Source organism: Heteronotia binoei, chromosome 8 (genome assembly GCF_032191835.1).
Source record: "Heteronotia binoei isolate CCM8104 ecotype False Entrance Well chromosome 8, APGP_CSIRO_Hbin_v1, whole genome shotgun sequence".
In the NCBI taxonomy this organism is placed as follows: domain Eukaryota; kingdom Metazoa; phylum Chordata; class Lepidosauria; order Squamata; family Gekkonidae; genus Heteronotia; species Heteronotia binoei.
This window is the reverse complement of record NC_083230.1, coordinates 9,245,056-9,267,047: the sequence shown is the minus strand read 5'-3', so window position 1 is coordinate 9,267,047 and position 21,992 is coordinate 9,245,056. Positions and strand designations below refer to the sequence as shown.

Genomic DNA, 21,992 nt, shown 5'->3' with positions numbered 1-21,992 from the left:
GCAGCTACCCTTGCGGTCCGGGAGCAGCAGCCATGTTCGGGCCAGGTGGCGGTGTCTGTTGTACAGCGGCACTGGAACTCAGTGCGCTGAACGATGCTGGTTGGTCCTGGGCTTCGCTCATCTGGATCCCATCCTCATCGCCACTATAATATAGTGGGTTCCATGCAATGAAGAGGCGAGGTGGTAGTGATCATAGCTCTTTTATTAGATACAACATAATATAGGGCTGCACTAAAAGACTGAAGATTGGGCAATGGGGCCAACTATATATACATTCAGGCTCCCGCACAAGCATGCCATTGGATCATTCAAACCAGCAGGGGGCCCGTGATTGGAGCAGGGCAGCAAGGATTTGGATCCTACTACTCATTGTTCCTGAGTCCACAAGCTCAGGCCTAAAGGCTCCAATGAGCCAGGCAGGAACACCCCTACAATATAACAACATTGATTCCTATACACAACAAGGACAGTCCCCCAAACTCCTATGTCAGTGAGGCAGTGGGTCATAACATGATAATCAACCATGTCAGACACTGCTGTCATGTCTAGAAGTAACAGCAGAGCCGCCCTGCCCCGATCCAGGCGTCTCCAGAGGTCATCTGTGCAGGTGACTTGTACCATCTCTGTCCTGTGGCCAGGGCAGAAACCAAACTGGAATGGATCAAGGATGGATCTATTTGTTTTCAGACCGTTACAAAGCTGGCTGCAATCAACCCCAATGACACTCATTTTAAAATATTCAGGATTTGCTGTAAAGGGAGAGGGAATTATTTTACTTTAAAACATGCAGCTAGACAAAGTAGCAGAATGTCACATAAGCTGATAAAAGGTAAGATTATCCTCAGTATAACAAATAAGTTTCCTTCTCATGATTTGGGGCTTTGCAAACTGATATTGAGGCTGATATTCCTGTAAATCTATGCAAATGTAATATTTCTGTAAACCTATTACTGTAAACCTATGTAAGTCCAAATCCACAAACCTGGGCTCAGGTTCCAAAATGTCCTCAACTGTAAAGACAATGAAATCTAAGTTCTTTGGCCTGTGTCCATTTGTGGGGTAAAATAACAACCTCAAATTAACCAAGCACGCCGGTCTTATAAAAGTGAATAGAGTTCACCTTTCTCGCCATTATAACAGGAAATGTGGTTTTTTTTAAGCAGTCACTTTATCTTTAAAGTATTGACTTCGAGATAAGAGGTCAATCTTCCACATTTTTGGGCTGTTATGTGTGTGGACTTTTTGAGGGTTTTTTTCCCTTTGGAGATAGAACACTCTGGAGTGTGAAGAGAAAGGAGGAGGAAGGTCACTGGAGAAACAAGATTTCAGTACCCTAATACTCTTTTGTTTGATCTTCAAAGCTGGTAATGCTCAATTTGGAGTTCACTGATCTGTGGACTTCATGATACTAGGTTATTTTAAAAGCACACTGTGTTATTTATTTTCAGGGTTTAAAGTAACTAATGATAAGAACGACTCAACCAGCTGCCACAGGGACCTCTTTTCCAGAGAAATGGTTGAACCTTTAGGCAATCAGTATGTTGTGGCCCGACCAGTGTATTCAGAAGTCCTTTTTGATGAAGAACATCCGAAAGTGCATAGGTACCATAAAACCTTTGTGGATCATCTCAGAGTATTCTTTAGGTAAGAAAACATTTTTTCTGCAAATGAAAATTATCAACTAGCTAACTGTTGCAGGTTCTCTGTCTTTTTTTTTTTTTTTGCTTTTATAATCCATTTATTTTGCAATATACAATACATGAGACTACATCACAACGTATAGGATCCATGAGGTAAGATTTGACAATCTAAACAGGGTTCAATATCTCTTTTTTAACTCATTCTTTAGCTTTATTGATGTTCCAAAAAGTAATGAAGGGAGGACAAACTCGCACAAATTTATCTGTCTCCATCCCACAACTTCGTATATGCAGATATTTTCCTCAATAACATAGCGTACCATACCTTCCTCAGCCTTTTTTTAAATATCCAGTGCTTTCTCCTGTCTCCATTAACATTCTGGCTGTGATTAATAAATTTCCTATTAAACATATCTAGTTAACGGAGATCCCTCTGGACATTCTGTTCAAAAGAGCTATACTACGGCTTTTTAATATTTCTGTATGAAGAACTTCTCTCGCTAATTAGAGCATCTTATTCCAGAAAATGTTTATAATCAAGCAGTGTCACCGGGGATGAATGAATGAGCCCATATGTCTTTTACATTCCCAGTTTATATTTGACGTTGAAGATGTTATTTTTCCTTAACCTACCTGGTATCAAATCCCCCCAACACATGACTGTGATAATTTCTTCCTTTATTGCTATAGTTATTGAAACATTCCTTATACTTACATGGAGTTTATTCCACTGATTCTCAGATACACGTATCAGCATGTCTTTCCCCCAACCTCTATGTGGTTACTCTTTGTTCTGCCTCTGCCAGCATACTATAAATAGTTGCTATCAGGTGACTCCATCTATTAAGTGTTCTTACTTGATCTTGCTTACTCTATATGAAATATCTGATTTGCAAATATTGAAAAAAGTCAGAGCCACATCCTTATTTCTATGATATATTTGTGCATGTGATAGCACCATCCTTAATAAAACCCAACATGCTACTCAGTTCTATTTTTCCCAACCATCAAATTGCTTCGTTAAAAAGCCTTAGCAAAGTCTGCATGTCACAATATTTGCATACATAGGGATGACTTCAATTTTAATCTATGTTTACATTTATCCCAATTTTTAGATAATGCAGTCCAAATTGCATTAGGACTTTGTTCATAGAACAAAATTCAAGCCTAGGGGCACCTTTAAGACCAACAACATTTTATTCGAGGCATAATCTTTTGTATACATGCACACTTCTTCAGATACATTGAAATGGATGTTAACAGTCCATACACATAGGTGGAGGGTAAGCAGCAAATTAGTATGCAACATAATGGAGATGTTTAACAGAGGCATGGACCAAACAGGAATAACCAGCTTAGTTTATATAGTCACCATTTGTTTGGATTTAATTCTGGGGGAAACACAGTGAAGCAAATACGTATATCAAAATTAGAGACTGATGTATAAATGTACCCTTCTTAATTGTGGAATGCTGAGCGTTATTAACTGAGACCCTGTTGTTATGCTCAATCTGTCTCCTCTCAGCATCCTTTTCTTTAAGGTGGGAGGGTTGGTCATGCAGTGTTATATCTCCTCTGTCACCAGACCAGAGAAATACGTTCCAATCTACCATACCAAATCACACTACATTCTGCTATTCCATTCCAATCACTATTCCAAATAAGAAACACAATAACATAAAGAGGATGGATATCCCTTCTTGGTGAGAATACAGGTGTAAGGACTGAATGAGATTAGCACATGTCATGAAATAAGAAACCAATAGCCTTGTTAAGACATGGGGGGTATTGTTCTGTTATCATAATTTGTAATCCAGCAATTTCTAGACTGTTCCTGACGTTCCTTTGAAATAAAACAGCTACTTTGAGGTCATCCACTAAATGTCCTGGAAGGTCAAAGTGTTCTCCTATGGGTTTTTCAGTCTTGTCATTCTTGATGTCAGTTTTGTGTCCATTTATCTTTCCGCATAGGGTTTGACCTGTTTGTCCTATGCAGAGAACCCAAGGGCATTGTTGGCATTTAATGGCATATACAATGTTAGAATATTAGCCAGCGAAAGAGGCTAAGATGGTATAATTGTTAGGTCCAATTACTGTGTTGTCCGGGTGTATTTGACAGCAAAATTGGCTCTGGTACCAATGTCCATGTTCAGGTTAGTTGTTGTATTATTGCAGGTGAGGTGTTGTTTGAAATTGGGGGGGGGGGGGCACTATCTGTGTGTGAGAAAAGGTTTGCCCCATCAGTACTTGTGAAAGATAACTGTCATTATTCAGCAGAGATTGTAAGTCTCTGATGATGCTTTGAACTGTTTTGAGTTGGGAGCTGTATGTAACTACTAATTGATGGTGTGGCCTCATTTGGAGTACTGTGTACAATTCTGGTCACCACACCTCAGAAAAGATATTATAGCATTGGAAAAAGTGCAGAAAAGGGCAACTAGAATGATTAAAGGGTTGGAACACTTTCTCTGTGAAGAAAGGTTAAAACGCTTGCGACTCTTTAGCTTGGAGAAATGTTGACTGAGGAGTGAAATGATAGAGGTTTACAAGATTATGCATGGGATAGAGAAGGTAGAAAAAGAAATGCTTTTCTTCCTTTCTCACAATACAGGAACTCATGGGCATTCAATGAAATTGCTGATCAGTTGGGTTAGAACAGATAAAAGTTCCGGCTGCCTTGGTGTCAGTGGGTGTGACCTAATATGCAAATAAGTTCCTGCTGGGCTTTTTCTACAAAAAAAACCCTGTGTGAAACAATTGTGCCGTAAGGGGCTGTGGCCTAATATGCACATGGGACCCTGCTTGGCTTTTTCCTACAAAAAAAGCCCTTGTACTACTCCTACATATAAGAAACTGAAGCCTTATCATCAGAGTAACAACCATTCTAGCCAGTTATGTCAATTTCTGGGTCACACACACACACACACACACACACTATGGCATTGATTCCATTAGGCACATGGCAGCTGAACACTGCAGCATAGATGGCTGAGTCATGATTGCATGAGTTGCCTCAGACAAAATAATTATCTTTCAGCTTCTTTTCCCTACCTGTCACAATAATAGTAATAGCCCCCTACAGGCAGCTGTGAGGTAAGCTCTTCTCTGACAGGTTTCCTGTTTTTTAAAACTGCACGTCAATAACCATTCTCAGTCATTATGATATTGGCACTTCTACCTTGTGTACCAGGAGAACGCACTACATAAAATTCTCTTGATAACATGTAGTTTAGGGACTAGGGCAGTGCATATATTATCTTGCTTTTGTGCATGCAATAGAAAAGCAGGGTCTTTTAAGGGTTTCTAGTCACATATATTTAAACTGGAAACTATGCATGCTTCCCTAGTCATGCAGAATGGCAGCTGCACATATTGAGAGGATCATGCGCAGCTTTCTCTCCTAGTACGCAAGGTAGAAACATCAAGATCATAGCAACTGAGTAGGACTAACTAGAAATTGCGCTAACAATGTTTTCTTGGCTTGCAGATACATTTATGTGAAAAAGTTTCCCCCAATGAAATTAGCTGGTCATGTAACAGTTAAAAATGCAGGTAACCTTGCAGCAGAGATTGAGAGGAGATGAGACGGAACCCAGTGTTCCAAAATTATGTTTAAATAAATGATCATTATCTTATTATTGTAAAATAGAGTTCTGGTACTTTCAGGTTGACTCACCGTTGCTTGAACTTCTTGTGATACAAAATCAATATTCACGTTTATAAATAATCCTTCTATCTACATTCTTTTGTTGAATCCCACCGGAAATATCTGTACCTAAACTGTTGCATGGTTGGCTTTTCAGCTGCTCACCACAAAAAGCAAAGAAAATCACTCTCGGTGTGTTCCCTATTCTCTCCTGGCTACCAGCATACCACTTTAAGGCCTGGATGCTCAATGACATTGTTTCCGGAATTAGCACTGGGTTGGTTGCTGTTCTGCAAGGTACACTTTTAAAACTTCTTTTAAAGATGCGTTTTCTTCCAATTGTGGTTTTTCATGGTTAGAGACACTACGCATTCATTTTCCGTGATGTGATTTGTGTGCCTTATGTCTAATTTCTAGGCCTAGCATTTGCTTTGCTGGCAAATGTTCCGCCAGGGTATGGACTCTACGCAGCCTTTTTCCCAGTGGTCATGTATTTTTTCTTTGGCACTTCCAGACATATATCTGTTGGTAAGTTGAACTGCGTTCCGATAAACCTCTTGGCTCCTACATGCCCTACACACAGTGGTCACCAACCTTTCCAGATCAAGGATGCAATTCTAATCCCATTGTATAGCAAGCATATCACATCCTGGCCATTTGACATCAGTCGTGAGAGAAGAGGAGAGAATGTGAGGGATACACAAAGGGAAGAACCCTTCCCACCACGAAGTGGCCTCTCTTTGCCATCCAGGTATTTTGTTCCATTTGCAGGCAAAAAAGAGACAGGAGGTGAGGTGCCCTTGCTTTCTGTTTATGCACATTAGCAGGTCCTTCCAAAAAACATCAAAAAAGGCAGTTCTACAGGGGTTCATGACCCAGCAGGTGGGGCTCCACAGGTTGAAGACCACTGCGTTACAGGATTTTAATTAATCTCACACTGGCTTTTTTAGCATAGAATATTGTACCCACGAGCCACTTCTAAGAATTGCTGCTCCCCCCTTTTGTTAGTGATTCCCCATCCTCATGATGAAGTCTAGAGAACCATTTAAAATCTTGCTTTTTATGGGGTTTTTTTAATGGGTCCTAACAAAAAGGTATTATACAAGTTCTATTCTGGGAATTCTTTGGTGACCTACACCACTACCTCTAATCTTTGCATTAATACATTCCTTACAGGAAGTATTCCATTAGATATACCAAACAACACAAGAAAGCAAGATGTTACACCATAAGAGTGGTGTTATGCCAGGCATCTATGACAACATTAATATTTCAGAACTGGGGGTGTTTTTTGTCCTGTGTGGATATCACAGAATGAGACATGGAACAGGTAAAGAGCATGTATGAAATTTCACGAAGTTTCACGAAGCTTGTTTGCTGAAGATGATATTGCATTCACTTTCATGCGATGGATTGTTCCATGCATTGAACACAAAGCCTTCCTTAACACTGCAGAGAACGGAGCTTCATGTGTACTTTGGAGTCTCTGTGTGCACCTGAACCACTTGAACATATGAACATATGAAGCTGCCTTCTACTGAATCAGACCCTTGGTCCATCAAAGTCAGTATTGCCTTCTCAGACTGGCAGCCGCTCTCCAGGGTCTCAAGCTGAGGTTTTTCACACCTCTTTGCCTGGACCCTTTTTTGGAGATGCCGGGGATTGAACCTGGGACCTTCTGCTTCCCAAGTAGATGCTCTACCACTGAGCCACCGTCCCTCCCTAAAGTCAGTATTGTCTTCTCAGACTGGCAGCGGCTCTCCAGGGTCTCAAGCTGAGGTTTTTCACACCTATTTGCCTGGACCCTTTTTTGGAGATGCCGGGGATTGAACCTGGGACCTTCTGCTTCCCAAGCAGATGCTCTACCACTGAGCCACCGTCCCTCCACCGTCCCTCCACTTTGTCAGGGAGGGAGGGAGGAGGCAGGCCTAGTAGCACAGGCATATATCCATGTTGACCTGGTTCCCTAAAGGTTATATGTATGGTGAAGTGTAGGAACAGGCTCATGCCAAAGGCTTGTTCTGTTCCTACCTTTCTAAAAATGATCCGGAACCTTCTGAATACCCTAGGCTCTTTTCAGACCGAAAAGTTTTCCTCACCCAACATTAATGTTCCACAGGTCCTTTTCCCGTTCTGAGCCTGATGGTAGGAGGAGCAGTTTTGAGGGTAGTCCCCGATGACACTAATAGCACGCTAACCAACAGTTCATTGATCGATCAAAAGAGAGTCATGGTGGCCGCATCTGTGACCATGCTTGCAGGTATCGTTCAGGTGAGTATTTTCGAACAATATCTATCACTCTTCAACTGTTCCTTGACCACTCTCTGCAACCAAAGACATGGAATATTGACATATTAAATGTAGAATTTAGTACGGGAATCTGTCACCTTTTGCAATTAAAGAGTCAATCGCTATCAAGTTTCCAAGCAAGAGCTCAACAGACAGGCAGTACAAGAAGTGGGGGTCCTGACTCACCTATAGGTCCCATTTGCAGTCTTGCAGAATGGCCGTGTTCTGCAAAGAAGCTGCGCAGACGGCTGGAATGTTTCAAAAAAGCACTATGTAGTAGTAGCAGTTATTATCATTATGAAACCGGCAAGGTGTCAAGCATACAGACATCAAGATAACCAATCGATGGTTTTGAAACAAAGTATTGGTTTATTGCAAATCCATTGCGCTCACGGTAGGACCATATTGAAAGTGATACAGTTTGATACACAAGAGGTGACTTTAAAGGACACATCAAAGAGATACTAAAAGAACGCAAGGAATGCTGGCATATGCATGTGAAAAGCTACAATCACAGGTTTGGCTATCTTTTGTGGTTACAAACATCCTGGACCCCAGACTCGTGCCTGGGAAACTGTCCCAGGGAGGCACTACCTTCAAAGCTGGCATTTCGACATTTGTTACAGTAGGTGAGAATTAGAGGGTAGCTTACATAGCTTTGATATGCAACAGACCAGTAAGGTAATAAACAATACAGCTTTCTACTGAGAATAAAAACGTATGCCTGACACAAGGCTGGCATTCCTTGCTTGTTTTGTTCCCATATAAGTATCACCATTATTTTATATTTCAGCTGCTACTGGGTGTCCTACAAATTGGCTTCATCGTTATTTATTTGTCTCAGTCATTAATCAGTGGCTTCACCACTGCTGCAGCTATACACGTTTTCGTATCTCAACTGAAATTCATCTTCCACCTGCCAGTTCCTGGATATAATGAACCACTGGGACTTATTTGGGTAAGTGTTTCAATCAAACAGCATGTAAGCACTTTACTACCACAAATGCCTTAAAATATGAGTGCCTTTTCCAGTTAATATGAATATATCCAAAGGCAGGTTGTTGAATGTTCCCATTATTTCCCCCACCACCACCACCACCAAATCTCTCTCCCACCTGTGAAACCAGAGATCAGCCCTTCTTGTACGCCGGGAAGTCCATGCTTCAAACTTTGTCTCATCTCGCAATTCAGTGCATGAGCTTAAATCGCAGACAGATTATAAATTTTACTATGAGCGTTTTCGCACTGACCTTTTACTGGCGCGACCACCCTCTTCACACCGGAGGATCTGCGCGGATTTCGCACAAGAAGCGCCGGCGCACCCAAAAGAGCCGGCAACTTCCGTCGCGAAACCCGCTCAAACGGAAACCGCCAAGAAGCAGGAAAACGTTTGAGCGGCTTTTGCGACGGAAGTCGCCGGCTCTTTTGGGTGCGCCGGCGCTTCTTGTGCGAAATCTGCGCAGATCCTCCGGTGTGAAGAGGGTGGTCGCGCCACTAGAAGGTCAGTGCGAAAACGCTCTGAGAGTTAAAGGCAGCATGATAGAGACACATTGTACACATTCTGGGTACTTAGTTTTTACAAGATTTTATAGCAAATTTGGTAGACAGATAGTAGGACTGACTATGTACAGTATGAAATTGTGCTTTTGTTATATCCTCGAATGCATTCCAAATTTGTGTCTGTCTGAACTTCTGGCATGCCGATATGCTCTCAGCCTCCCACTTTCCTACACTGGCCTTGAATACTTGCATTGAGATGTGTAAGTACCAAGGCCAGTTCTCCACCCAAGCCATTGCATGGGGAAGCATTAGGGTTGCCAATCCCCAGGTGGGGGCAGGGGATCCCCCGGTTTGGAGGCCCTCCCCCCGCTTCAGGGTCATCAGAAAGCGGGGGGAGGGGAGGGAAATGTCTGCTGGGGACTCGTGATTCCCTATGGAGAATTATTCCCATAGAAAATAATGGAGAATTTATCCACGGATATCTGGGGCTCTGGGGGCCCTGTTTTTTGAAGTAGAGGCACCAAATTTTCAGTATAGTATCCAGTGGCTCTCCCCAAAATACTCCCTAAGTTTCAAAAAGATTGGAATGGGGGTCCAATTCTATGAGCCCCCAAAGAAGGTGCCCCTATCCTTCATTATTTCCTGTGGAAGGAAGGCATTTAAAAGATGTGCAGTCCCTTGAAATGTGATGGCCAAAACTCCCTTTGGAGTTCAATTATGCTTGTCACACCCTTGCTCCTGGCTCCACTCCAATGTCTCCTGGCTCCACCCCCAAAGTCTCCTGGCTCCACCCCCAAAGTCCCCAGATATTTCTTGAATTGGACTTGGCAACCCTAGGAAGCATAAAGAGGAGGCTGCCCGTGTAGCAGATGGAGTCGGTCAGCAGAACAGGAAATGATTGGATTCACTACCTGTGACCTGTGTTGCCTCCAGCAGCACTGCAGAGGCTTGGCTCGGACCCAGCATGTGTCAATGTGGACCCAAGAGGAGGCAGCTGCATCTTGCTTGAGTTGCCCAACTACTGTGAATCAGCACTGATCTATGCTGAGCGGTATTCCTGCCCCTACTCGATAACGTTAAACAACATCTCTTTTTCGCTCTGTGACAGACCCTAAAAGGAGTATTTGAACAGATCACAGACACAAACGTCGCAGACCTCGTCACCGCTCTTATCATCTTGGTCGTTGTGTCTGTGGTGAAAGAGCTGAATGAATGCTACAAAGCCAAGCTTCCGGCACCTATCCCTATTGAGCTCATTGTGGTAACGAAATTATTCTCATCTTCATGGAGACTATAAAAGCCAATAATAAATAATACACTCTAAAACAATAATATACTAAATAACGAGGATGGTATTTTTAACAATACTCGCTTTATGTACTGTAGCAAACAATTCTGTCACTGAGGAAGAAAACAAATTGTGTGAAGTATTACTTCTTGATATGGGATAGGGGGAAATGCAGTTTCAAAGTACGTTCCTGTATTATGCGAGCCAGAGTTTCCAGCATTATTGCTAGAAGGTCTCGTTTTAACAGATGTACAAGAATTAAAAATTCAATAAGCACAGTTCTTCCTAGCTAAGAAATTAGCAAATGTGTTGACTGCTGAATTTCTGCTTCTCTGTGCAGCTCAGGAGCCTCCCGGAATAGAATAGGAGCAAGCCTTTGTAGGTGACCCTGCGGTTAGACTGCTGATCTTATGTTAAGAAATGCTGGTTTTTTTCACCTGCATGGATTATGTTTTGCGTCATATATGAGTTACCACATATTTATCTGATATGTGCTAAAACTCTCCTTTCCTGTTGGCAAGTTCATATAGATTAGAAAGGAAGGAACAGTGTGACTCAGCTAGTGAATCAAGAGAGAGGAGGTGATTCCCTTGCTATAAATCACAAACTTGCTTGGTGTTATAAAAGAAATATATACAAAATAAGAGTTATGCAGCACAAAAAGTTTCTGCAGTCCTCCGCAATTGGTTTGTCCTTCTAACACATCAGTAATAAACTCTTTTTTAAAAATGAAAGGTAAAAAACCAGACTCTAAAAACTGCTTGTGAATTGACTGGACAAGAAAACCAGGAGTAGCCTGAGTCTGCAGAAAGACAGAACTCGCCTTAACAGCAAGAATTCACCCTGCCTCCACGGGGGCCTCCCCCTCCCACAAACAACTCCTATTCCATGGCTCAGAGCACTAGTCTTAATTGCTGCATTACTGGGGTACATTTCTGTGTTGCCAGGGTATATTTCCATGCTTTGACTGTCCCACTGCTGATATCTGAATCATTAATATATAGCTAATATTTGAAGAAAGACTAGACAACGGAGTAGGGAAGTGTGTCTGAAAAGCTCAGTACCCACAAGATCAATAATGTATCTGCTAAGAAGGAAGCAAAGACTAGAAAACAGAGGAATGCATGACTGAACTTTACAGAGGATGTTTCACTTCATTCTAGACTGTCATAGCGGCTGGAGTATCCTATGCCTGCAATTTCGAAGATAAATACAAGGTAGACGTTGTTGGGAAGCTCGATAGGGGGTACGTACGTGCTATCTGCACTGCTTTCTGATAAATCACATTTCATTACAAGTGGAATTTTGGCAAAAAATAATTATCACATCTTGATTAAAAATGTGAAGAGCTATCAGAGGTAAAGAATTCCCTAGCCTCTATGATTGTCGTCCTGAGGTTGTTCCAAGATGTTAGTGAAGTGTTTGGATTTTCTCCTAAAACTGTTCCGAGCCTTTTTATACATCTATTGAGCAGTAACTAAACAACCAAACCAACACTCACACTGGGTAGTTTTAGTGATTCTGGGGCTCTGGCAAGGAGCTAATTGAGGAGCAGCCCTTACCTCATGTGAGGTCAGTGGGAGCTGTCAACAGAAGCTGGCTGCCGAGCTTCGGATGGAGGAGGCTCAAGCAGCTGCCACCAAACCAGCAGTCTGAGCTCTGGATGAGGCTGGTGCAAGCGGCTCTCAGTGTGAGCAGGTGGCCTAACCCCGAAATGGGGGTTGGGTCCAAGTGGCAGCAGTGGGAGCCTACTTTTTTTCTTTCTTTCTGCCCTCTCACTGGGGTTTGGGTCCATGGGCAGCCCCCACACACCATGAGACCCAACCCACTTGTCCTTGGCTAAGGCCCCCCGTGCATCTGCATTATGATCTTTTGCACGGCAGCACTGTCCACCAGCTAGGTTTTTAGTGAAATTTAAAAATTATCCCATATATATATGAACAGAGAGGGGATCATTGGAGTTGGGAGTTGGGAGTGAGCAGTGAAGTGGCCAAGTTTGCAGATGACACTAAATTGTTCAGGGTGGTGAGAACCAGAGAGGATTGCGAGGCACTCCAAAGGGATCTGTTGAGGCTGGGTGAGTGGGCGTCAACGTGGCAGATGAGGTTCAATGTGCCCAAGTGCAAAGTAATGCACATTGGGGCCAAGAATCCCAGCTACAGATACAAGTTGATGGGGTATGAACTGGCAGAGACTGACCAAGAGAGAGATCTTGGGGTCGTGGTAGATAACTCACTGAATATGTCAAGACAGTGTGCGTTTGCAATAAAAAAGGCCAACGCCATGCTGGGAATTATTAGGAAGGGAATTGATAACAAATCAGCCAGTATCATAATGCACGTGTATAAATCGATGGTGCGGTCTCATTTGGAGTACTGTGTGCAGTTCTGATCGCCGCACCTCAAAAAAGATATTATAGCATTGGAGAAAGTCCAGAAAAGGGCAACTAGAATGATTAAAGGGTTGGAACACTTTCTCTATGAAGAAAGGTTGAAACGCTTGGGGCTCTTTAGCTTGGAGAAACGTCGCCTGTGGGGTGACATGATAGAGGTTTACATGATAATGCATGGGATGGAGAAAGGAGAGAAAGAAGTACTTTTCTCCCTTTCTCACAATACAAGAACTTGTGGGCATTTGATGAAATTGCTGAGCAGTCAGGTTGAAACGGATAAAAGGAAGTACTTCTTCACCCAAAGGGTGATTAACATGTGGAATTCACTGCTACAGGAGGTGGTGGCGGCCACAAGCATAGCCAGCTTCAAGAGGGGATTGAATAAAAATATGGAGCAGAGGTCCATCAGTAGCTATATATATATAAATTTTTGGCCACTGCGTGACACAGAGTGTTGGACTGGATGGGCCATTGGCCTGATCCAACAGGGCTTCTCTTATGCTCTTATCATCTGTTTCTTAGCATTTTGAGAAAGTTGCAATAATTTTTTAAGCCCTTCACTGAGGTTTTCTGACTTTGCTTTCAGATTTCAGGCTCCAGCAGCCCCAGATATAAGTGTCTTCCAAAGCTGCATGGGTGATGGTTTCTCCATTGCAATTGTGGGCTTTGCTGTAGCCTTTTCAGTGGCTAAAGTATATTCCATCAAGCATGATTACCCCATAGATGCCAACCAGGTAAGGAAATACATGTCATCCCTAAACAAATTGCCAGTGAAAGCAAAATGCGGAAATGCTTCAGCTGATCAGTAAATATAAATATCACCTTGATTTTGAAGGAATTAATTGCCTTTGGAATAAGCAACATTTTTGGCGGTGCGTTCAAAGGATTTGCTGCAAGCACTTCACTGTCCAGATCCGGTGTGCAAGAGAGCACGGGAGGTAAAACGCAGGTATGATGCAATTCAGGATCATGGAATACTTGTAATGCAAAAAGACAGTGCTTCTAGAGTACAGGCTGACAGTGGACTTTTGTCATGCAGATTGCTGGATTCCTTTCAGCTATAATAGTGATGATTGTAATCCTGGCCATTGGTCACCTCTTGGAACCACTGCAGAAGGTACTGATTTTTTTTTTCTTTTTCAATAAAGATTGTGCCCTAGAGGAGCGACTGGAAGTTCTATTACCATTTCAAATTGATGCCACAATTACCAAATCTTCCCTGGATCTACATGAAAAATGAAGCTACAAAATGTGGATTGTGTTTAGTATCTGTACCAAATTGATACACACACACACATATGTATACATACACACACGTGCATACTTGTTGCTTCAGAACTGGTCATACATTCCTCTTCTCCCATTCAAAACTGATAGGTTGGTGGAACAATAATTTTATCATAATTCCTCTTCTTCCAAATTTCATATATAGAGGAGATATCCTCAGAGCTGGAAGCCAAGGTTTGACGTTCACAGAAAACCCTGACTCATGAGGCAAAAAATTCCAGTGATTCTGCTTAATAGCAATAAACATTAATTTATCACTGGCTGTCCCAGAACAGTGCTCATAACTTTACACCTGAGATGGTCACATCCCTCTGCCTAATGGTAGGGCTAGCTCTGTGTTGTTTATATAGCTATTTTTGAATCCCAGTGCAGAGTTTGGCAGAGAATTCTGGCCCTTTTGTGGAAGTCTACAGAATAGATTTCTGGAAAGGAGAGCCTTCCCCTCCCCCAATAATCAAAGGAGCAGTGAATTGGGCAGGCCTGCTTACTCCAGTGCAGTGGGCAGGAACCGAGACTCTTCTGCATAGTGGCATTTTCTGCAGCGTGATTAAGCATCACAGTACAACATATGGATTGGATCCTGCAGTCCACAGAGGCAAATAACATGGATCTTTCCCATGTTTCCCGTCACCTGGCAGTCCTTCTTCAACCCAGGAAAGTCTATTCCTGGGCATGTGGAACCCTAATGTACTAATAGCCATGTGGACTAGGAAGCTGCAGTGCGGCAGGGGAAGAGACCAAAATCCTAGGGTTAGAAAGGACTGCTAGGAGGAGGGAAATACAGGAAACAAATGCCTGTGCCTTTTGCTGGCATATCATGGAATCTAACTTTATTGAAGATGAAGATAAGAAGATATTGGATTTATGTCCTGCCCTATACTCTGAATCTCAGAGTCTCAGAGCGGTCACAAACTCCTTTACCTCCCCACCCCACAACAGACACCCTGTGAGGTGGGTGGGGCTGAGAGAGCTCTTGCAGCAGCTGCCCTTTCGAGGACAACTCCTGCAAGAGCTATGGCTGACCCAAGGCCATTCCAGCAGGTGCAAGTGGAGGAGTGGGGAATAAAACCCAGTTCTCCCAGATGAGAGTCCGCACACTTAACCACTACACCAAACTGGCTCTCTTTTATATACTACATTGCAATAAAGGACGATTTCTTGGCGCAGGGGTCCCAACCTTACTGAGTCTGAAGACATTTCTGGAATTTTGAGGGGAGGTAGTGGGGAAAACCACAAAATGGTAATTGTGGAGAGGCTGCCTTCCCTTGGTTTTTACCTTTTGGAGGAAGCAAAGAAAATATTCAGGAGATAGACTGATTGCCCAAGCTTATTAATACTTGGGTAATCGCTCTATTAACAGAACGGAAATAAGTTGTGGTGGATATGTGATTCTTTGAGGGATCAGGGGCTCTGACAGCGGAATCCAGCTGGCATCGCAGCGTCTTAGTGGCATTTACCAAGAAAGAAGATATTGAAGATATTGGATTTATATCCTGCCCTCCACTCCGAAGAGTCTCAGAGCGGCTCACAATCTCCTTTCCCTTCCTCCCCCACAACAGACACCCTGTGAGGTGGGTGGGGCTGGAGAGGGCTCTCACAGCAGCTGCCCTTTCAAGGACAGACTCTCAGAGTGGCCTACAATCTCCTTTCCCTTCCTCCCCCACAACAGACACCCTGTGAGGTGGGTGGGGCTGGAGAGGGCTCTCACAGCAGCTGCCCTTTCAAGGATAGACTCTCAGAGTGGCCTACAATCTCCCTTACCTTCCTCCCCCACAACAGACACCCTGTGAGGTGGGTGGGGCTAGAGAGTGCTCTCACAGCAGCTGCCCTTTCAAGGACAGAGTCTCAGAGTGGCCTACAATCTCCTTTACCTTCCTCCCCCCCCCACCCACAACAGACACCCTGTGAGGTGGGTGGGACTGAGAGGGCTCTCATAGTAGCTGCCTTTTCAAGGACAACCTCTGCCAGAGCTATGGCTGACCCAAGGCCATGCTAGCAGGTGCAAATGGAGGAGTGGGGAATCAAACCCGGTTCTCCCAGATAAGAGTCCGCACACTTAACCACTACACCCTGTGATAAACATTCTTTTCTTCTATTACTTATTATTTTTTCCTCTAATGTCAATGCTTATATTTCATTTATTGTTTACAGTCCGTTCTTGCAGCTTTGGTTCTTGGCAACTTAAAGGGAATGCTGATGCAGTTCAAAGAGATAGGAATTCTATGGAAAAAGGACAGATATGACTGCGTAAGTAAACAACATTGCAATTGCTTTTGAAGGTGGACTTAAAACCTCTTTCGAGCATTGTAAAAGTTGGCCGTTTGAGAAAACTGCATTGGTCAGTCCACAGCCCTCCCGCTGTTACTTGCACTAACCGGCCAAAAGGCAGCTGCTATTGAGAGTGGAGGGGGGACCTATTTCCAAAACATGGCTGGTTTATAGTGTGCTTTGTATTGTTATTGATTGTTCTTTGAACAGTTGCGAAAACATGCAACACGGGTTTGTGGGCTGTACTTCACTATAATTGGAAGGCACTCACAGTTGTGTATTTCTGTAAGACAACTCTCAGAAGCTTAGCAGGATCAGCTCTAGCAAGTACTTGGATGAGAGACCTCCTTGGAATAGTAGCAGTTGGGAGGTGGAGGAAGGCTTTATTCAGCTACCTTCCTGAATATCCTCCAGACCCCGAGCAGGAGTCAGTCACCACAGGTTGCCATGACTTCTAGGTGCACACACACATGCATGCATGTACACATGCTCATATAAAAATACCAAAACATTTCTGTAAGAGGACAACAATAATTCTGAAAACAACAAAGAAAGTATCGGAATGGCAAAACTCCTGATACCAGTTTTGGGGGAGGTAGCACACTGATGTGAAACTAATGAGGACTCCTCCCCCTCCCCTGCTCCAATAGAATCATAGCGTTGGAAGGGACCTCCATGGTCATCTAATCCAACCCCCTGCATAATGCAGGAAACTCACAAATACCTCCCTCCTAAATTCACACCTTTTCCCTAATTTCTGCCTAAATTCACAGAATCAGTATTGCTGTCAGATTACCATTAAGCCTCTGTTTAAAAACCTCCAAAGAAGGAGAGCCCATCACCAATACCTGATCTAGGCTTCCCAACCCTCCCGCCCTGGCGGGGGCCCCCAGAATTTCCACCCTCTTCCCCCGCTCCCCAAAAAAATGGAAGCGGGGGAGGGGGAAACGGCGCCGGGGAGCATGGCGAGCCGCCCCATTCCGGAACGGGCGAGGCTGACGCGCCGCCCCCTCCCCGCCCACCACAGCTACTCCTCCGAGATGGGCCCAGGCTGAGCCCATCTCGGAGGAGCAGCCAAGAGGTGGCAGCAGCGCAGGCAAAACCAGGGGAGGGCGGAGGCAGGCCAGGAGCATGGCGAGCCGCGAATCTGGGCCCTTCTAGGACCCGGATTCGCGGCTCGCCACGCCCCCGGCCTGCCTCCACCCCCTCCTCCGATTCCACCCCAGAGGCGGAGCGGAGCAAGCGAGGCCGCCGCTGCCGCCTCTTCTCCGCTCGCTGTGGCTGCTCCTCCGAGATGGGCTCAGGCTGAGGCCATCTCGGAGAAGCAGCCACGGCGAGCAGAGAAGAGGCAGCAGCTGCACAGCGGCGTCGCCCACTCCAAGATGGGGCGGCTGGCCATGCTCCCCGGTGCCGTTTCCCCCCTCCCCCTAGCTCCACCCCAGTGTCTCCTGGCTCCACCCCCAAAGTCTCCTGGCTCCACCCCCAAAGTCCCCAGATATTTCTGGGGTTGGACTTGGCAACCCTAACCTGATCCCAGGGTTTTCTTCTGGAAAAGGAAGTGCTGGAACTCTTAAGAGAAAAGGAGAAACACACAGGTGCTCCTCATGAACTTTTAAATTTTTTTTTTAGAATTTTGTTTCCACAAAGAGGTTCCGGAACTCCATTCCACCACATTCCCCCAGGGAAAAAGCCCTGTCTGATCCACAGAAATGCCAAGCAGCAATCCAATGACACTTTCCTTTTCCCTTTTTCCTCACTGTCTACACAGACCACTGATATTACAGAAAGATGTTTAACTGCCAAGGTTGTGCAGTTCCATAGATCTTGGCAAATGCATTCCCTGAACTTTAGAGGAGCAATGAGAATGCATTTGTCAAGTTCAATTCCAAAATCATACAAGTAGACTCCTTTGAGATTTAGTTTTAAAAAAAACACCCTAACTCTTCAAATCCATCAAAACCAGGGGCGGCCAAACTTGCCTTAATATAAGAGCCACATCGAATAAATGTCAGGTGTTTGACAGCTACAAGACATGAACAAATATCACACACACACGTCTTTATTTATTTGAACAAGAAGATAAAATACATATCTACAACACAACTGTGCTAGAAGGAGACTTTTTTAAAATCAAAAGCTGGGAATAACAGTCCCCATAAGATCAGCCTAGGGAAAGGTTAGGAAATTATAATAACAACCACCTTTATTGGCATAACAGCATAGATGTGCACAACCAGCAAGGGAGAAAACATATATTATCCCAACATTTACAACATTCCTCTCCTCTTAGAAGCACAGCACAGATATTTAGCCACAGTCTCAATGATCTCAGGGTTATGGGTGGACAATAGGAAGAGAGTGTTACCACCATCAGATTGTCCTTCATGATTTTGAAGAAGAGGATCTAAGTAAATGGCATGAATATCACAGTAAAATGCACAATGCAGGAGAACATGTTCAGTACTTTCTATATCCCTTGAACCCCAAACAAAACCTGTTGGAATATGGAATTTTCTTAAACCTCACATACAGCACAGCAGAAGGAAGGATGCTAAAGTGAGCTAACAGGAAGGCTCTATGAAGGTTAGGGGAAGTCAAGCAAAAAAGATATGTTGCCAAGGTTCTAGTAGAGGAGATCCCCCACCGCAAAGGGGAACATTTGCCAGAGGCAAGCCTTCTGAATTCTTTCATTTCAGTATCTACAAGTTGTTTAATCAAAGCAAATGCAGTCTTCTCAGGGAGGGAGACTAAATCATCAAAACTGAACCTAATTACGGAGTTTTTACCCCCGGTATTGGATAGCCATGAAGATAAATGGGGTTCAGATAGCATGTCTGCAATGAGACTATTGGGGCTACTCCTAAAATATAAATGTAACCAGAACTTAATTGTTACAATCCAGGCTTTTGTCTCTAGGAGTCTTTGATTGGTCTTCAAGCATATAGCTGCATAGGACACACACACTGGCAGCCCTAATATTTTCCTTAAAAAGCTGGATTGTATTCGTTCTACTGCTTTATTAAGGGCTGTGATCCAGATTGGAATACCATAAAACAGTTTAGCACTGATTTTGTGGTTAAAAACTCTAAGGGCTGCGGGAATGCATTGATTTCCCTTAGTAGAATAGAAACGAGTGGTTGTAAGTATGTTACTATTCACAGATTTCATCACATCTTTTTTGTGGGTAACCCATCCTGCTCTGTAATGGAAATAGACTCCAAGGCATCTAAAACTTTTGACCTGTTCAATCCCATTCCGTCTTATATTCCACTTGACAGGTTTCCAGGTTTTCCCAAAAGCCATGATTTCAGATTGATCAAAATCTAAAATTTTAAGGTCTGTTTATTCGATTCACAATAGTCTAAAAAGCGAGATAACATCCTTTCCCTGCCTATATCTGAAAGGGGGAATAACACAGCATCATCTGCATACAAAAGCAGCGGTACATGCATCGCCCCTAGTTTTGGATTATGACCATCAATTCCTTTCAGGAAGGGGGCTAAGTCATTTAAAATAAGATTAAATAATAAAGGAGCTAAGATGCATCCTTGTTTTACTCCTATGTTAATTGTAATCTTAGGAGTTAGAGCTCCCTCCTTGGAGCATCTAACTTGGCAGGTGGTTTCAGTGAAGCTTTTTGATCAAAAAAAGCAATCTCGCATCAGTTCCTAGGTCTCTTAATTTTTTTCCACAAAAGATCACTTGGGGCAGAGTCAAAGGAACTCTTAAGATCTAAAAAGACTGCAAATAATTTAAGCCCCTTCTCTTTCTTGCATTTATTCACCAAATGACTTAGCACAATGCAATGGTCTAAGGTTGATTTTCCCTGGCAGAATCCAACTTGTTCTGGTCTTAAAATTTGCTGTTCTAATATCCATGACTTGAGTTTGTTTGCCAGATACCTTGCATGCAACTTCCCACTAGTGGATAGGAGACTAATAGGTCTATAATTGCTAGGAAGCTGACACTCTCCTTTTTAAAATATAGGGACCACTATTGCATTTGTCCACACTTTGGGTATCAAGCCCGTCCTATCACAGTTAATAGGGCAGCTAAAAAAGGGGCCTACCACTCAGGAAATGCCTGAATATCTTCAGGAGGGATGGTATCAGGCCTGGGGGCTTTCCCCACTTTGATTAGCGCTTTCAGGGATTCAACCTCTGCTGCTTGTACCGGAGGCCATTCTAAACAGTCATCCAAGCTAAACTCAGATTCTTCTATAGAATTCATTCTATTCTCCTGAAAAATCTTCAAAAAATGTTCATACCGAAGTAGTTGCTGTTATTGAGCTACTTATGAAGCCTTTCCTACCCACAGAGTCTGAAATCAAGGCCCAGAATTTCCTCGTATCGTTATTTATTGTGGCTTGGAGGAAGGGTTCCCAGCATTTCTGTAAAAAAAGGCTTTTTGCTTATGTTTATATAATTGGTGTAATATGGTTTTAAGCTCAAAATACATCTTTGGTGGGTACACTAAGTCTGATTTCCTACATTGATGGTAAATAGGACGTACTTGGGTCTTCATGTTATGACGCTCACTGTCAAACCAGCCTCTTGTGGATACCTTCCGTGCTTGGTGTTGTTGCTCAGATTGTATCATCACAACATCAAAGAGTTGAAACATAATTTTATCATACACCTGAAACAACTCTGATGTCTGGTTCAAATTCCTTGATAATAATAAAACCTCTTCTAAAATATGAGAATTGAGGATGCCAGCTGCCTTTTGGGCAGCCTTGTTAGATCAATAAATTCTGGGCATCTTATCTGTCACACTTCCAGGGTCATCTCTCAGGTATTTCTGCCCTACAGAGGGGGAAAGGAGATTTAATACTAAAGCCAGAGGAAAGCGATCACTTTCCACATGCTCCGGGATTGAAAAGGCTCTCATGCCACCTCCCAGAGTTGAAGAAACCAACATATAATCTACAACACTACAGCTTCAGCTTGAGGCATAAGTAAATTCTCCAGGGAGGTTGTAAGGAGGTAGACCATTCAGAATAACCAAGTTAAACCTCAGAGAAAGCTGAGCTAGGCAGATTCCAGTTTCATTAATTTGGGGGTCTTTAGAATGTCTCAGATTGGATAAACAACTAGGCAGGGTGTTATCTGAGGTACAACCTAACCTTCCTGCAAGATTTGATCCATTCTGGCCCATTCTGGCATTAAAGTCACCAGCCATTATGATACCCAAGGCTGGAAATTTCCATTCTAGGTCCTCTAAGAATTCTAGGAATCTATCCCAATACAGGGTCAAGGTTTCTTTTACAGTACATAGCGGTGTGTAAATATTGATTATTATTAAGGACTTCCCTGAGCTTTTCAAAAGACAGGCTTGTGCCAAATGTCCACAATCCTGTAGGGGAAACACCTCTAAATTGGAATTACAAGACCACAACAATGAAAGTCCAGCTTGATATTGGCCAAAATGCTTGGATGAGAAGAGCAACCTAAAACCCTCTAGAGAAATCTCATAGTGTGCCCATGTTTCCTGAAGTAAAATCACATCAAACATCCTAAGAAAGTAACTAAAATTCAGGTCACAGGACTTATTCTTCTAACCAGCAATATTCCACAACAAGATCTTAAGGCTGGAAGTTACGGACTCTTTTCTCAGTCAGTCAGTTTCTGCTATTTGTTCAAGTGATTTATCCTTGTCGAAGAAAACACTGCCATTTTTCAT

General features: G+C 43.3%; 1 protein-coding gene across 1 annotated transcript in view; it reads left to right on the top strand.

Annotated features, from left to right (window-relative positions):
• Positions 1 to 1,393: 1,393 nt before the first annotated feature.
• Positions 1,394 to 21,992, top strand: part of SLC26A3 (solute carrier family 26 member 3) — a 49,997-nt gene continuing 29,398 nt past the window's right edge. Inside the window, exons 1-11 of the mRNA XM_060244541.1 lie at positions 1,394 to 1,644; positions 5,444 to 5,583; positions 5,704 to 5,814; positions 7,406 to 7,557; positions 8,369 to 8,533; positions 10,184 to 10,336; positions 11,527 to 11,609; positions 13,342 to 13,489; positions 13,591 to 13,704; positions 13,795 to 13,872; positions 16,194 to 16,289. Of these exons, the coding sequence (XP_060100524.1) occupies positions 1,403 to 1,644; positions 5,444 to 5,583; positions 5,704 to 5,814; positions 7,406 to 7,557; positions 8,369 to 8,533; positions 10,184 to 10,336; positions 11,527 to 11,609; positions 13,342 to 13,489; positions 13,591 to 13,704; positions 13,795 to 13,872; positions 16,194 to 16,289 (1,482 nt within the window). The 5' untranslated portion in view covers positions 1,394 to 1,402. The remainder of the gene's footprint in view (positions 1,645 to 5,443; positions 5,584 to 5,703; positions 5,815 to 7,405; positions 7,558 to 8,368; positions 8,534 to 10,183; positions 10,337 to 11,526; positions 11,610 to 13,341; positions 13,490 to 13,590; positions 13,705 to 13,794; positions 13,873 to 16,193; positions 16,290 to 21,992) is intronic.